General features: G+C 42.4%; 1 protein-coding gene across 1 annotated transcript in view; it reads left to right on the forward strand.

Annotated features, from left to right (window-relative positions):
• Positions 1-14257, forward strand: part of GJE1 (gap junction protein epsilon 1) — a 206104-nt gene that overhangs the window by 121645 nt on the left and 70202 nt on the right. Inside the window, exon 2 of the mRNA XM_069235135.1 lies at positions 6983-7102. Coding sequence (XP_069091236.1) covers positions 7064-7102 — 39 coding nt within the window. The 5' untranslated portion in view covers positions 6983-7063. The remainder of the gene's footprint in view (positions 1-6982; positions 7103-14257) is intronic.

A 14257-nucleotide genomic window follows, 5' to 3' on the forward strand; every position in this document is an offset into this window, starting at 1 on the left:
AACATGGGCCATGACGGTATACAAGGGCATGGCATTTGTGTAGGGGTCGCCCACACTGACGTCTGTTTCTTTGCTCTGTGTGTCCCATGCAGGTCAGCGCCCATCAAAAGAAAGACCTGTGGCAAGCCATCGCCAAGGAAGTGCGGACCCTGGGGGTCTACAACCGGCGGAGCGCCCACTGCAGGAGGTGGTGGGAGCACCTGAGGCATTGGGCCAGGAAGAGGCCCAGCTGGGGAAGGCCTCCCAATGAGGAAGGGGTGCCCGTCGGACCCTGACCCCCCTAGGGGCCTGCATTCTGGCAGGGGCCTATCTGGATTTGGATGGGCGCTTGAAGGCAGCACAGCAGCCACAAGGGGGTGAGTACCAACACTGTTGTGATACCACTTTGATTGGTGTATTTGGGTGTTATGGGATGCATGCATTGTAGTGCCAGGAACCTAGACAGGTGTGTCCCTGCAGTCCTGCCCCCCTCCGCATCCTTGGGATAGTGTCATAGCTAGTTTTGGCAGGATCTGTAGGCCTATGAGGGGTCCCCTTGTTGTCATCTGTTATTCATTGTGGCCTTAGGAACTTGGAAGTGCATTTGCTTGGCATGGTCTCTCATGGGTGTACTTAACACAGTGTATCAGAGTTGTGTTTCATGAGGGTTATGTGGTGTATCCTGGGGTCATGCCTACTAGTCAGGAGCACATTCCTAACGTATGTTGTGTCTGCTGAGTGTTCCTTCCTGGCCTGGGTGGAAGTGTCTGTGACCCAAAATGTACATACTTTCAGGATTTGACATACTTCTTTCTTGTTTTGTTTCCCCTTCCCTGTGCTTTTGTGTCCCTGTGTACATTAGCATCATCTGGCGAAGGAGCTGAGGTACCGGCGAGTGGGGGTGCAGCAGCCCATGGTTCCAAGGAGACAGAGTGGACCAACGCCAAGGGGACCAGAGGGTTGGTGGGCGAGGGGAGTACCACGGGGGGGGGGTAACTACCATTGGAGGTAGTGACTCTGATACCTCCACCTGGTGGTGGCGGACCCTACTGGGCCCACCCATTCTTTGTCATCTTCCGCCACCCCCCTTACCATCACGCCTTCCCAGTTGCTCCCCACCGAGTTGCCTGTGCCCTTTCACCCAGGAGGGTGGGCGTCTCCTTTGCCACAGGCACCTCATCCTCTGCCCCAGTCAGCCCTGCTACCCTCACGGAGGAGGCTATTGACCTCCTAAGAACCATCTCTGTAGGGCAGACAACCACCGTTAATGCCATCCAGGGGCTAGCATCCCAGATACAGTAATGCAATGCATACCTGGAAGGCATTCACGGTGCCATGTCTGGCCTACAGAGATCTTTTCAGGCTCTGGCCTCCTCTTTGATGACAGCCAGTGTCCCTGGTCTTTCACGTCCCCCCTCCCACCACCTCTACCCCTTCCAGCCCCTCACTCCCTTCACCCATCCCAAGCACACATACAGACAGCCATGAACACAGATCAACACACAAGAAGCACACGGACAAACACAAACACCACACTTCCCACCACAGGCAGGCACACTCCCATCATACCAAAGCACACACAACAACATCCACTTCCCCAAGTGTGTCAACCTCCCTCGCCACCCTGTCCGTCACCTCACCATGCACATCCACATGCACAGCATCCTCAGTCACTGCTGCTGCCCGCATTCATGCAGTCACCACAACATCTGACATCCAGACATGCACCTTAGACACCACACCTGCACTCACCACGACTACATTTACAGACACTTGCAGCACACACACCAGACCTGCAAACACCCAGACAACATCTGTCTACATCGGCAGCCTGTGCTCTCCCAGTGTGTCCACCCCCCCTCCCAAAACACTCAAACGTTTGCACATATCCACACCACACACATTCACCACACATAAGCATACTATACAGGCACCTGCATCCACGTACGGCACACCTACACCTGGTTTGAGCACTCCCTCAACCTCCACTACAAGACCTGCCTCAAAATCCCCTCCAACTGCACCTAAGAAGCTTTTCCTATCCTGTGTTGCCCTGTAAGAACCCATTGGCCTACCCTGTCTTGTCCCTAAATGTTCCCATGTCCTTGCCCATTCCACTTCTTCCTCGTCTACGTCCGCCCCAGTCCGCCCTTCCCATTCCTATGCCCCTTCCCCAGGGAGGAAGAAGCCCTGTTTTGCCCCAGGTCCCTCTGCCACCCCCGGTCCAGGCCCACTACCCCTCCTTCGAAGGGCAAGCCCAAACCCCCTGCACTTCCCAAACCTAAGCAAAGACCCCTCCTTCCAGACCTAAGTCCCCACCCTCGCCACCCACTGCCACTGTTCCCTGAGGTGCCTTGCTACCCCATTGATGCCCCTTTCAAGAGGAGTTCCATTTGCACACATGGGAGTCAAGTTTGGGCTATATTTGCCCTTCAGGCACTTTACGATGGGCTGGCGAGTGACCTTATGTGGACATTACCTTTGCTTAATCAAATAAATGTTGAGTGCCCAGCAGTGCTGTTGGCACAATATAGTGATGTTGTTCGGCATTTCCCTCTGGGGTGTGTTGTGCACAGATGTGTACACTGGTGCATGTATTTGTTGGCTTGTGCCTGGTAAGTACATCTTGTTGTGGTATGTATGGCTTGGGATGGTGGGAGGGGTTGGGAGTGCGTTGCAGGGTGGGGTGGGTGGGTGTGTAACTGTGCACTTTCTTCCCATGTGTACTAGGCTGCAGTACTTACTGTCGTCGGTCACGGTCTTGAAGGAATATGGCAAGGAGAAGCACTGGCATTATTTCCAACTGTCGCTCCATGTCTGCGTCGGCATGTTCTTTGTACCTCCAGTGAGTGTTTCCTTTTATATTGTTCGTTTCCACCACGCTTTGCCCGGCGGTGGTTCCCGCCCCGGAATTGATGGCAGTGTGGTGTTTCATTATTTGGTGGGCGGGTAGGGCCTTTCCGCCGGCCTGAGGGCGGCCTTCTCCATCGTCATCGGGTCTACAAAAATGGTGGTATGTGGATGGACCGCTACTCGTTTCTCATGTGCATAATTATTTGGCAGTCTGGACCGCCAGCCTGTTGGCAGTAGTTACCGCCACCGCCGGCGGTGCGGTGTTTACCGCCATGTTCATAATTGCCACCTTAGTTTTCCTAGTTTTACTAACCTGTCATCATAATAGTCCAAATTACATTTGTGATGGTCTTCGTTAGCATTTTCATAAATACACATATTGCGCGAGGTTGTTCAGTGTTTAGGATAGTAGTCGTCAATAAAAATTTTTTAAATGTCATCACTGTTTGGATTTACACAGGAAACTGTTAAATGCCTGTCAATGGCCGAAGTACTCTTTTGCAGGTTGAGGCTCAGCCCAAACTAATGGCCTTATATAGCCCTTGGCTGGCAGCCCGAATCCCACCAGGGGGGCTGAGACCTCTGCAACCCAGGTGGAGAACCGCTTGCCATCTTTAGTGATTCCCACCTGCCTGGCAAGCAACTGTCTGCTGTGGAGTTTGCCAAATGGGCACCATATATAAAGTCTGCTCCGCAAACTTTTGTGTCAAAGAAAATAAACTCACAAAGCCAGAGTTTATTTTCTCTGAACAAAAAGTAAATAGCTCCAACACTCAAGACGCTTTCTCTTTGTGTTTGGGAGCCATTTACCATTTCCCCTTCCCATTTCTGCCCACCTCGTATAGCCGACACAGTCAGCGAGAATGATTAAAGGTCATTCCACCCTCAGGTCCACCAGTTCTGACCCCTGGGTCAGGAGTTACTACTAGCAAAGCGAGCAGGGCCTCTGTCAATGACAATCTTGCAGTTTTCCCAACTCTGTATAGAGTGGTGCAAACCGTAGGTTCGGCGGGGCAGAAAGACTAATGGTTTACAGCATTCCTTCTGCACTGCTAAATCATGAATAAGGCCCTTACTAATAAAGTACTAATATTCTTTCCAAGTTAGGAGTAGCTGTGAGGCATTCTCTATGTGTAAGCATTTTGAGGCTGATTTGTTTATTTGCTGAAAAATCAGCCATTAAAACCTTGTAATTCTATATTATCAGTCTGTAATTTAAGCATTAACATAGTTTACTACAGCACAGCGGTTATCTGCAACAAATTAAACATCAGTAATATTAGTGTTTTATAAGCTAATAAGAATAGAAAGGCAATTGTTGAAGTATTTTGACTCTTCTTTTCACTGATGACTGTGTGTGTGTTTTGGTGACTTTTTAGTGACCTGCGTCTTACTGCAAATATTAAACTGTTAATTTATTTTTTTCTTTTTTAAACTGGTCATGGAAGCCCATATCAGCATCGACTGTCATAATTATTTTTTAACTTTCACCTGTAGCTTGGGATGCATTTTTGTTGTTGGAACGAGCATTCTTTTTCTTGCTAGTCCTTGTTTTCACATGTGTTCACTACGTCATATATTACATATTTGTGATTAAATGCCCAGATTTAATGAATCATCTGAATTAGCTCCAATCTGGTGAGTGTTCCTGATAAAACTATGTGAATATGATTGTGCTTGATATTCTTTCTGCCACAAGAAATGTGTAAATTCTTCAAGTAGTGCAAATAAAGTTTAGCATGACATTAAATTTAGGTTTATAAATCATGAAACATTCACAGTTGGCTGCACAACATAGGTTCCCTAGGTGTTACAGCTTCAGTGTTTAGCAGTTTAGCATATGGGTTTTATAGGAATATATGCAATTTATACCATAAGTAGTCTGCACAAATTTATGTTACAAACAAAGATGGGGCTCTTTTTTTGCATAGCATGCAACGTTTTTCTGAGCACTGGTGATATCTTTATTCTGTTGTTCATCTTTTCCATGAACTAATTTGCAGTCACGTTGTTGTAGAGTGACCCATTAGTCATAAACAACAGCAACACCACTATTCCAAGAGGTACACAATAAGTGTATATCCAAACCTGTCACATGTAACAATTTAAAAAATTGCATTTTTATTTCTTCATTCTATGTTATTTCTTGAATCCAGGTTTCATAATCAGTTTAAATGTAAAGGATTTAATTTTCATAAAGGTTGCCTCTTCCTTCTTGTATTTTCCCAAACTATCTTTGCTGTTATCAAACTTTGATGTAAGCAATGATGGTTAGATAATTTATTGTTTTATTTTTTAAAAACTGTAGTGCTTTGTGCAAGTTGTTAACATTTGTTTACCTTTAAAAGTGTATTTTTTATTTTAAGTTAGAATTCTATTGATGAGTTTGAAACGAGCTTTTCCACATTAGTCATTATTTCCAAAGTTTGCGTATTTTCTTTCACATCAAGAGATAGATTAGACTTTTTCCACCAAAGCCTTTTATCAGCTTTGTAGAGGGTTATCTTATTTTTGTTTATAATTGCAGTAGTTTGAAATTTAGTTTTTGAAGCTGGTCAGGCACTTCAGAAATGTCCCTTCTCTTTGGGGTGCTTCTTGTTGGTATGTTATTGTTTTTGAATCCTGAGTGAACTGTTTTTAAAATGTTATGATTTTATTACAACTGTGTTCCTTCCACTAACAAAAATATACTGCTAATTGATACTATTTAAGTTTTCTCAGATAGTCTGAGGCTGTAACATGCTATGTGCTTATTTTTCATTTTGTTTATTAATTACATCTTGTACATTAACTGCAATGGTAGTTTACCAGATGTCTGAATTTAGCTTTTTTTGGTTATTTTCCTCCAAAGGAAGTGTTTAATATTGCTTCATTGTTTGCTTGGATATCCTTCAATACCTTCACATAAGTTGTGTAAAAATGTGTAGTACTGATTTTTTGCCATAGCACTTTTGATACCCCTATAATATGCTCTCAGCAAACTCAGTGATAAAGCACACTTTTACATGTAACCTTGCCTAAAAAAGAAAGAGATTGTCCTTTAAACCTAGTGATTGGAAATAGTGGGCATGGAACAATGTTTGTTAAAGTTCCAATTAGTTTTTTAATTATGTGTAATTAGGTGAGTACTAAAACATTGTTATGGTTGTGTTAGTAGTATGCAGAAATATTTCCAAATTATAGTATTTGACAGCAGTAAATTTGTAGGCATTTCCATGAGTGTTTGGAATTATAGGAAGAGCATTATCTACAATATGTGTCAATTATAAAGATATGCAAATATTCACTTTATTTTCTTTATGCTTTTAACAAATGTTTTGTGAACATATGCGGCCTTCGAAGAAGCAACCCAATCACTAAAAACATTTTGGCCAGATCTTAAAATAAAGCATAGGGTTAGAATTTGAGTACTGTGCCCTTAGCATATTCTGAGCAATGTATGAAACTATACAACTATCAGGACAGGCTGGTATAGACTAAGGGCATAGAGAATAAGAGTGAACACCCAATCGTAGTAAGTTATTTCCCTTAATGTGCATGGGGTATATGAATATCAATAAACTGGCAGGTTTGTGTGCTATTCACCTACCTTTACAGGTAGGCTCACCCTAAAAGGCCCACAAACTTGCCCTTAGAACTCATTTTGCTAATGTGGAAATCCCAAAATAATGATGGATTTTGTTTGTTTGCAAACCCATTTTGCAAGGGTAAAATTTTGCCACCCCTGATTTGGTGAATCAAGTTGCAAAATGTGCCCTTACATACACATTTGTTTGTGCAACTAATTGACATTAGGTTCATAAACCGTTAGTTGTTAGGTTCCATTATGTGGCAAACATCTGACAGAGCCACCATGATCATGAATGTGTGTTTTAAATGCACAGGCACTAGAAGAAGTATTTCTTGTGGCTTTGTACAGCTATCTACATTGTACTTTGTGGACTTTGCAGAGGTGGGACATTAGTTTCTTCCTCATATGATTGTTTTATGGAGGTATATAATGATATTTGTACTCTTTTTCTGGTTATTTTTCTGAAATTGTAATTTGTTATAATTTTCTTAACTACCTCAAGCATAGCATGCAAAAAGTATATATATGGTCCTTGTTTGGTCCAATGGGTGTTTATAGAAAGCTGTTTAATGATTACAGGAAAATGCCCTTCAGTGATGGTATTCTTCCAGGTCTGCCATATCGCGTTGCAGCAGGGGATGAACCTTAAACACGGATTGAATGGGGCACCCAAACAGTACAACGCCTGGATTACGGTTGGTGGGTTGAATTTAATTTATACATATAGGAGCTTGTGTTTGTTATGCTGACTTATTATAGCCAGGGCCACTAGAGTTAAGTGATTGTACATCCACTGCGTTTTCCACATAATTATGGATTTGAGGATTTTTCATGTAATCTGTCTGCTGCAAAATCTACTATTTATAACAAAAAAAGCCTTTTGGTTCTACCTCAAATGGATCACAAATTACAGGTACCATGGCAACATGTGCTGCAACGCAATTGAAGGTCCTTCTCAAAGGTTGACTGGTCACCTTTCAGTTTCTGATTGCGGTATTTAGGTGATAAACCTTTGCTAATGAGGTGAACCCTTTGCACAGACAGTATTACCATGTGTAAAAATGAAGAGATAATGAAGGAATAATACCATAGAATGTTTCACATTAAACAGCATAATTGCCCTTTTCTCTCTATATAATTTAGTCAATGCTGTTGCATTATTTGGTTCTCCCCGGCCACACAATTTCAGTGGCCCTGGTTATTGATGACACTTTGCTAACCAGTTCAAAGCTGAGATTTTCCCAGCCGTAATCTGATCAGTGAATCCAACAGCAATGGTGGCAGGCAATCGCTTTTCAGTAAATGATTAAAAGGCATGACTGTGATTGCTCCCCATCTGGTGATTTGTATCAACTCCTTTTTAACTTCAAAGGAAAGAGTGACTGTGGTTAAAATATTTCCAACAATTACATAACCTGTTTTCTCTGTTTGAGCCTGTTAATAAACCACCTTCTTCAGGAGTTATTAATTTGAGACACTGGTTGCAGATGGTGCTCAGTTTTTGTGCCTGGCACTTATTTTTCCCCACACGTCCTTGACCTAGTGCAAGAGCAGAAAACTCAAAAGCGAGAAAAGAATCTCAAAGTGAAATACTTAAAATCAGTGACCAAGAAAGAAAGCAGGGATGAAAAAGAACATGATTGAGTGAGATAAAAGCTTCAATGAGTGTCTGTTGGTAGAAGAAAGAGGCATAAGGTGGAATCAAGGCTTTTCAGCCTTAGTAGTGCACACCTGACATTTTATAGCGCTGGCTGTGGACTTTTGAGCAAAACGTTGGGCAACAGTACTTATTCTTTTACAAATTAAGCACTGGTTATTAGCATTTTGCTTCTCTTCCACACATCTTGAACAATTATGTTGTGCTGCCCAAAAGTAACTTTCAAGCTTTCTGCAGTTCATCTCTTCACTTAAATTATGTGCCTTTTTGCTCTTCTCTACTCAAGGCCAAGAGTTCTTTCCTTGTGGACCTTAGTATCAGAACCTGCTTGCTATTTATCTCATTATTCTGCCACCCTAATAATCAGAGAAAGACAAGAATTTGCCTGGCGTCTAAGCATAAAAGCCTGAAAATGAAGCTACAGTAAGAGGTGGTAAGAGCTGCTGCTGGATTACATAATTGTCTCACTCATCACTGAAATGGGTTTTCACCCTCAGGAGTGGCTTGCTCCATCACAAATTAGGGTACTCCTTTTTAGGGCCTCACTTTTGCTGTGTTAGATTTAATGATGATTTAAAGAATGTTGTGATTTAGGATTATAAGGCGTTTTTTGTGCTGCTACTTCAACATACAAATGCAACAATACTTTCACAGCGAGAAATGTGATGTGTAGAAGAGAGAACTTCAGTAAGTAGTAACCAAGGGCATTCAACATGGAGGATTGCAATGATACAAAACATTTTTCGGTCTAAACAATCTAAATAAAAAAAATAGGTGCCAGCCAACTAAATGTTATAGTGTGAAGGTTTTTTGGTTACTTTGTCTGGAAGGTTAATAAACCATGAATCCTGTAACACTGGCTGCTATTGAGGCCTCGGTGACTGCCGCTCCCAACAGGAGCGGGATAGTGCAGGGGCAGCCAACCGGAGAGAGCTGTCATGCCCAAGAATCAAAGCCAAGACACATGTTCAGTAGCTCATCATGACAATGCAAACATTTGCAGTCACATCGTTTCCTGCAGACCAAAAGGAGCCAAACACATTGTTACTTGTGTCAGCTATAATTTTCCATTCAAATAAAAAATGGCATCTTAAACTTCACACCTGCCTGTTCCTGAAAGCTGGGAAGATGGTGATTTTAGCACCACAAACCCTTTGTTGATGTAATTTTCAGGGGGAAAAAACCACAAGCCTTCTTCTGCAACCCTTTCCCCCGTTGTTTTTTGGAAAAAAAAAAAAAAAAACTAAAGTTTAGCTGTATTTTGGCTAATTTCTTGGTCTCCTCCAGGGGAACCCACAAACTCTGGGTATCTCTAGAATCCCAAGTAGAAAAGTAGGGGGAAAAAGGACGCAAATTTGGAGTGGATAGCTTATGTGGACAAAAAGTTCTGAGGGCCTAAGCGCAAACTGCCCCAAATAGCCAAAAAAGTCCTGGCACAGAAGGGGCCTGGCAGCACAGGGGTTAAGGCAAGATGTTTGCTTAACCAAACAAAGGTCTTGATTTAAGAAATTTGGGATGTTCTCCGGCTAACAATAAAGCTTTTGGCGGACGTGGTGTTGTTGGTCTGTGGTTTACATTTTGTATGTAAATGCACAGTTCGTTTAATGGAAGGGATATCCTAAGATACAATGGTCTTATTGTCTTCTGTGTTTACTGAGTGGACTCCAAAATATATGCCACAATGCAGACCCATTGGTAGACCCTTCAATTATCCACAAAGGTTAACTCGCTGGGAAGGACGTCATTAGATAAAACAAAGTTTTTCCCATTATGTGTCTGAACAATCACTGATGGTAAATGTGTTGTATTACAAAAGGTACTCTGTGTTGTTTGGTCTGGCTTGTTACTAAATCTTTCAATATTGAATTTGTTTGGTTGACACTGAGGGTCCCTGTATTTGAATTTAATTGTGTACCTTGAGGGTAAATGTGAGGTTGTAGAAGCTGCACTTATTTTGTTAAAAGGATCGGCTTGTTAGGGTGACTTTTTACTCCATCTTCTTTTTTGTGTATACAGTCTTTAACACAACATAGGTCTAGTTGTTGAATGTGCTTGAGGGACCTCACGTAAAGAAATATACTTTAATTGTCCTAGATGATTCCTAGGATGTAGTTACTTATTAAGAGGCCATTAAAAAAAAAAAAATGGTTTCCGCTGGGTTTGGTTACATGACTGAACCACGCATGCCTTTATCCGGAACACTTTGCTATAGAGGCATATGCATGGTAAAAAATGTAAGTGGTAAGTATAATTCTCGTGTGTGTGTGTGTGTGTGTATGTATGTATGTATGTATATATATATATATATATATATATATATATGTGTGTATATATATATATATATATATATATATATATATATATATATATATATATATATAATAAAATCATCTTGCCACCCATAAACCCTATCCCATAAAAATACCCATACCCACCCTAAAATTCCCTTACCACTCTAAGCCTCATAGCCACCCACCCTAAACCTAATGCCCTTTTCAATCAAACCCCTGTACCCACCCTCAAAACCTAAAAATGCCCTTACCGCCCAAAAACCATACGCACCCTAAAACCTAACCAGCGCTTGCAATCCAGTGGGTCTCACGTTTGCTCGAGTTAGAGCTATTAGCGTTGTAAATTCCTAACTGGACTTTTCTTGCCACATACATTGAACATGGAAAGTAAAAAGTTTGGCATGAGCAAGCCAATTCAAAGCGCCATGAGCATAAGGGTGAAGGAGACGCAAGAAAGGAAAAATAAGTTCCCTCGCAGTCAAACGTGCTATTATCCATGTTACAGGGTCGATGGCCAAGGTGGTAACAAACCTGCCCCCAAGGAGGGACCAATGTAAAACATTTAACAATGACAAAAAAGGATTTTTGAAAGGCAAACCCACAAATGAGTAATAGTGGTGTGTGTGTGGGGTGGGTGTGGTTAAAAGCCCACTATAGATTACCACAGGCCAGAGAGCTTGCACGCTTGGTCTAAAAAACACCCTTGCCATCCAAAACCCCATACCCACTATAAAACCTAAAAATGCCCTTACCACCCACACACCCATACCCACCCTGAAAATACTTACCACCCATAACCACCATAAACCCTAAAATACCCGTATCACCCTAAAACCCATTCCCTCCCTAAAAACACCCTAACCCCTAAAAAAAAAAAAAAGTTACCTTTAAAACCTTTACCACGTATATGCCTTCACCATTCATGCCTTAAAAAGGAATTTTTTTTGATAGCATGCGTGATAAAGTCCTATGCATGGTAATGGCTTCGTGGTAACGCTCATGTTTGGTAATGACTGTGTTTTAATGGCTGTTTCCTGCTGGATTTAGGTTGTTAGTGGAAGTCTGATAAACTATTAAAAAGCACTAAAATGAAGGGTGAGCAGAGTGACTTACCTGCAGTGTTTTGGGGTTGCAATTACCCCTGATCCCTGTTTCTCAGTTGCACTGCACTGGCGGGGAGTAAATTTGCAAGCATTTCCAAATTTACCATTGCTGTGTGCCAATTCCTTGCCAGTACTGAATATAACAATAATAGAAACACACAGAATCCCTGGTTCCTTGGGGTTTAACCCATACACTCCTGGGGGCGCGACGGACGTGTGCACCTGATTTATGTGCCCTCCGAGCGCTCTGGGATTACAGAAGGAGCTGCAGATGCTTGCCCGACCTCCTAGTGATGGCGATTTTGAAAGGCGCTCTGACTGGGAAGGAGCGCACTGGATACGCCTTGTGCAAACGTTGAAAGTGTCTACTGTGAGTAATACCGCCTCGGGTGGTAAATGTGTGCTTCTGCATGAGTCTTGGCTGCTGTAGCCAAAACTTTTTTTTTTCTTTGAATGAAATTGCTGCCTGGAAAAAACCAGGTCCGCGATTCCAACCCCAGAACTGGGTGCAGGAACACTACCGTTTTCAAAGTAGGCACTGCAGAATTCCACAAGATCATTTTACTCCACATGACTAATAATCGGGGTCCGTGTGTGAGGTTCGAGTACTCAAGATCAAGACTTCGTTTTTCATTTTTAAGAGTAGCTTAAGTGTTTGCTTTGCCTAGGATTAATTTCCTGTTCCAAAATGCACAGGTTGCTAACCCAGTGTTGTTAATCAAATGCAACCCTCTATATTTGTGTGCATCTCTGCATAGCTTGGAAAGATTCCCCTCCTAATTATTATAAATGAGCATTTTTTGTAAGTTTTACCTTATTTTGTGTACCATTAAATAATAATCATCGCTTACATTTCAGTTTGTTGCAGTTACTTAAAAAAAATTGTGTGTACATTTTTGGAGCTCCTTTTGTTTTTTTTAAATTGGAATTGGGTCATACAATAGTTTAGTCCATGAAAGTTTGCAGGCTTTGGGTTTTCTTCTGGTTTATTCAGTGAATATACAGTATATTAAACAGATTTTGAGGTTTCATACGCTGTGTGAACAGCATTTAATCATCAAAACTCTTGTAGTGTGCAGTGTCTGTTTACTGTGGCATCGCGCCCCCGTTTGAGAATCTGGTCCCAAAAGTGAGTCTTATTGGCTTTTGAAGTACTTCTTGTGTAAGGCACAAAATATGGTTGTTAGGGCTGGCTGTTAAAATAACCATTTGAACAAGCATTTGCAATGCAACTGGTCTTGCATTTGCTCGAGTTAGAGCTATTAGCGTTCTAAACTCCTAACTAGACTTTTCTTGCCACATAATTTTTTTTTTAAACTAGCGCAATCGTGCTATGTAAAGCCCAGTGCAATCGCGCTGCGTGGAAAATAAAAAGATAAAGTAGTGCATGCACCAGGCTGAATACATCGAGCCTCGTTGTTTTCAGGAGTTGGCGGGTGCACTCAGGGAGCGCTAAACACCGGAAAAGGCATGACGTATGCATGCCTTTCACAAATGAAATCAAGCGGATTTTAAAAGGCAAGGCACGAACCAATGAGTGACATGGACGGGGTTACAAGCTCAAAGAGATAACAGGAATGGAGCGCTTGTGCGCTCGACCCTAAAGAAGGAGGTTTTATTTTAGAGCTTTGTGTGGGATGTCGATAAGTGGGTCACTTCAGTGCAGACAGGCCATGCCATCATCCATGGCATACTGCTGGTGGTGCTATCTGCTGCCTCTTGCGGGTGTGCCTGCGTTTGTGTATCTTGGTAGGTGGCATCACAGACACACTGGGAGAGGACACAGGGGACGTGTGAATGGTAGTTGGGGTGGTGACTGCACATGAGCGGGGTGTGGTGGTGGGTGTGCTGCTGATGGCAGGTGTGAGTGTATATGAGACTAGGAGGGAGACGAGGAGGAGGGGGACACAGTGGAGGCAGTGGATGTTGGTGTGGTGGGAACCTTTGGTTCCCCATTGAAGGGAATAGGTGTGCTATTACTACTTCCTTATTTACCACACTTCGTCCCACTGCAGTCATTTGCTGGTTTTGTATTGATTTTATTTGAAGCACGCAAATGTCCATGGGCGTCTTGGTGCTGGCATATGCAAGATAAGTGACAAAGGAAGAATATAAGAGAAAAAAACAATTTGTATGGAACCTAAAACAATCAAGTGTAAAGAAGCCAGGATTTCAGTTTTTTTTTTATTTGTCTTTTAAACTGGATCTTCAATTTATTCCAGAGTTTGTTCGTGGAAAGGTCCAGTCTTCTCTACCACCCCTATGGGCTTTATTACATTTGGGGCTAATCACAGTTTTGGATGCAGCAGATCTTGGAGCTCTCCTGGGTGTATACCATGAGAATGTCTTCCTGTAATGTGTAAAAATGTACAGGCCATAAAGAGTGCTTTTAATAACTCGCTTTTTGATTGGCAACCAGTGAAGCTCCACTAGCGTGAAAAAACGATTTTTAATTTGGGTATTCTCATAAGACTAGTAGCTGGTGAGAGAGAAATAGTGGGTGAGTGAATGTTGAATGTAAGTGAATAGAATGAATATTGAATGAGTGTGGGGTGTGGGTGAATGTGCTAAATGTTGGAACTCCAAAGCAGCGTCTTTATACTTGGCTTTCCTTTACTTATCATACCCCCCCCCTTCCTTTTTCAGGTCTTGCATACCAGGCGAATTTTAGCTTCTGCCCCATTGCTTGCCATTGGGTGGTGTTGTTGTCACTCATTTTCTTCCTTATTGCATAACTTGCCCTCCTCTGCTGCTTGTCCCTCCTACGGAGATTAGCCTATTTAGAATCCTTTTATTGGTTGAC

This window comes from Pleurodeles waltl, chromosome 5, assembly GCF_031143425.1.
Source record: "Pleurodeles waltl isolate 20211129_DDA chromosome 5, aPleWal1.hap1.20221129, whole genome shotgun sequence".
Taxonomy (NCBI): domain Eukaryota; kingdom Metazoa; phylum Chordata; class Amphibia; order Caudata; family Salamandridae; genus Pleurodeles; species Pleurodeles waltl.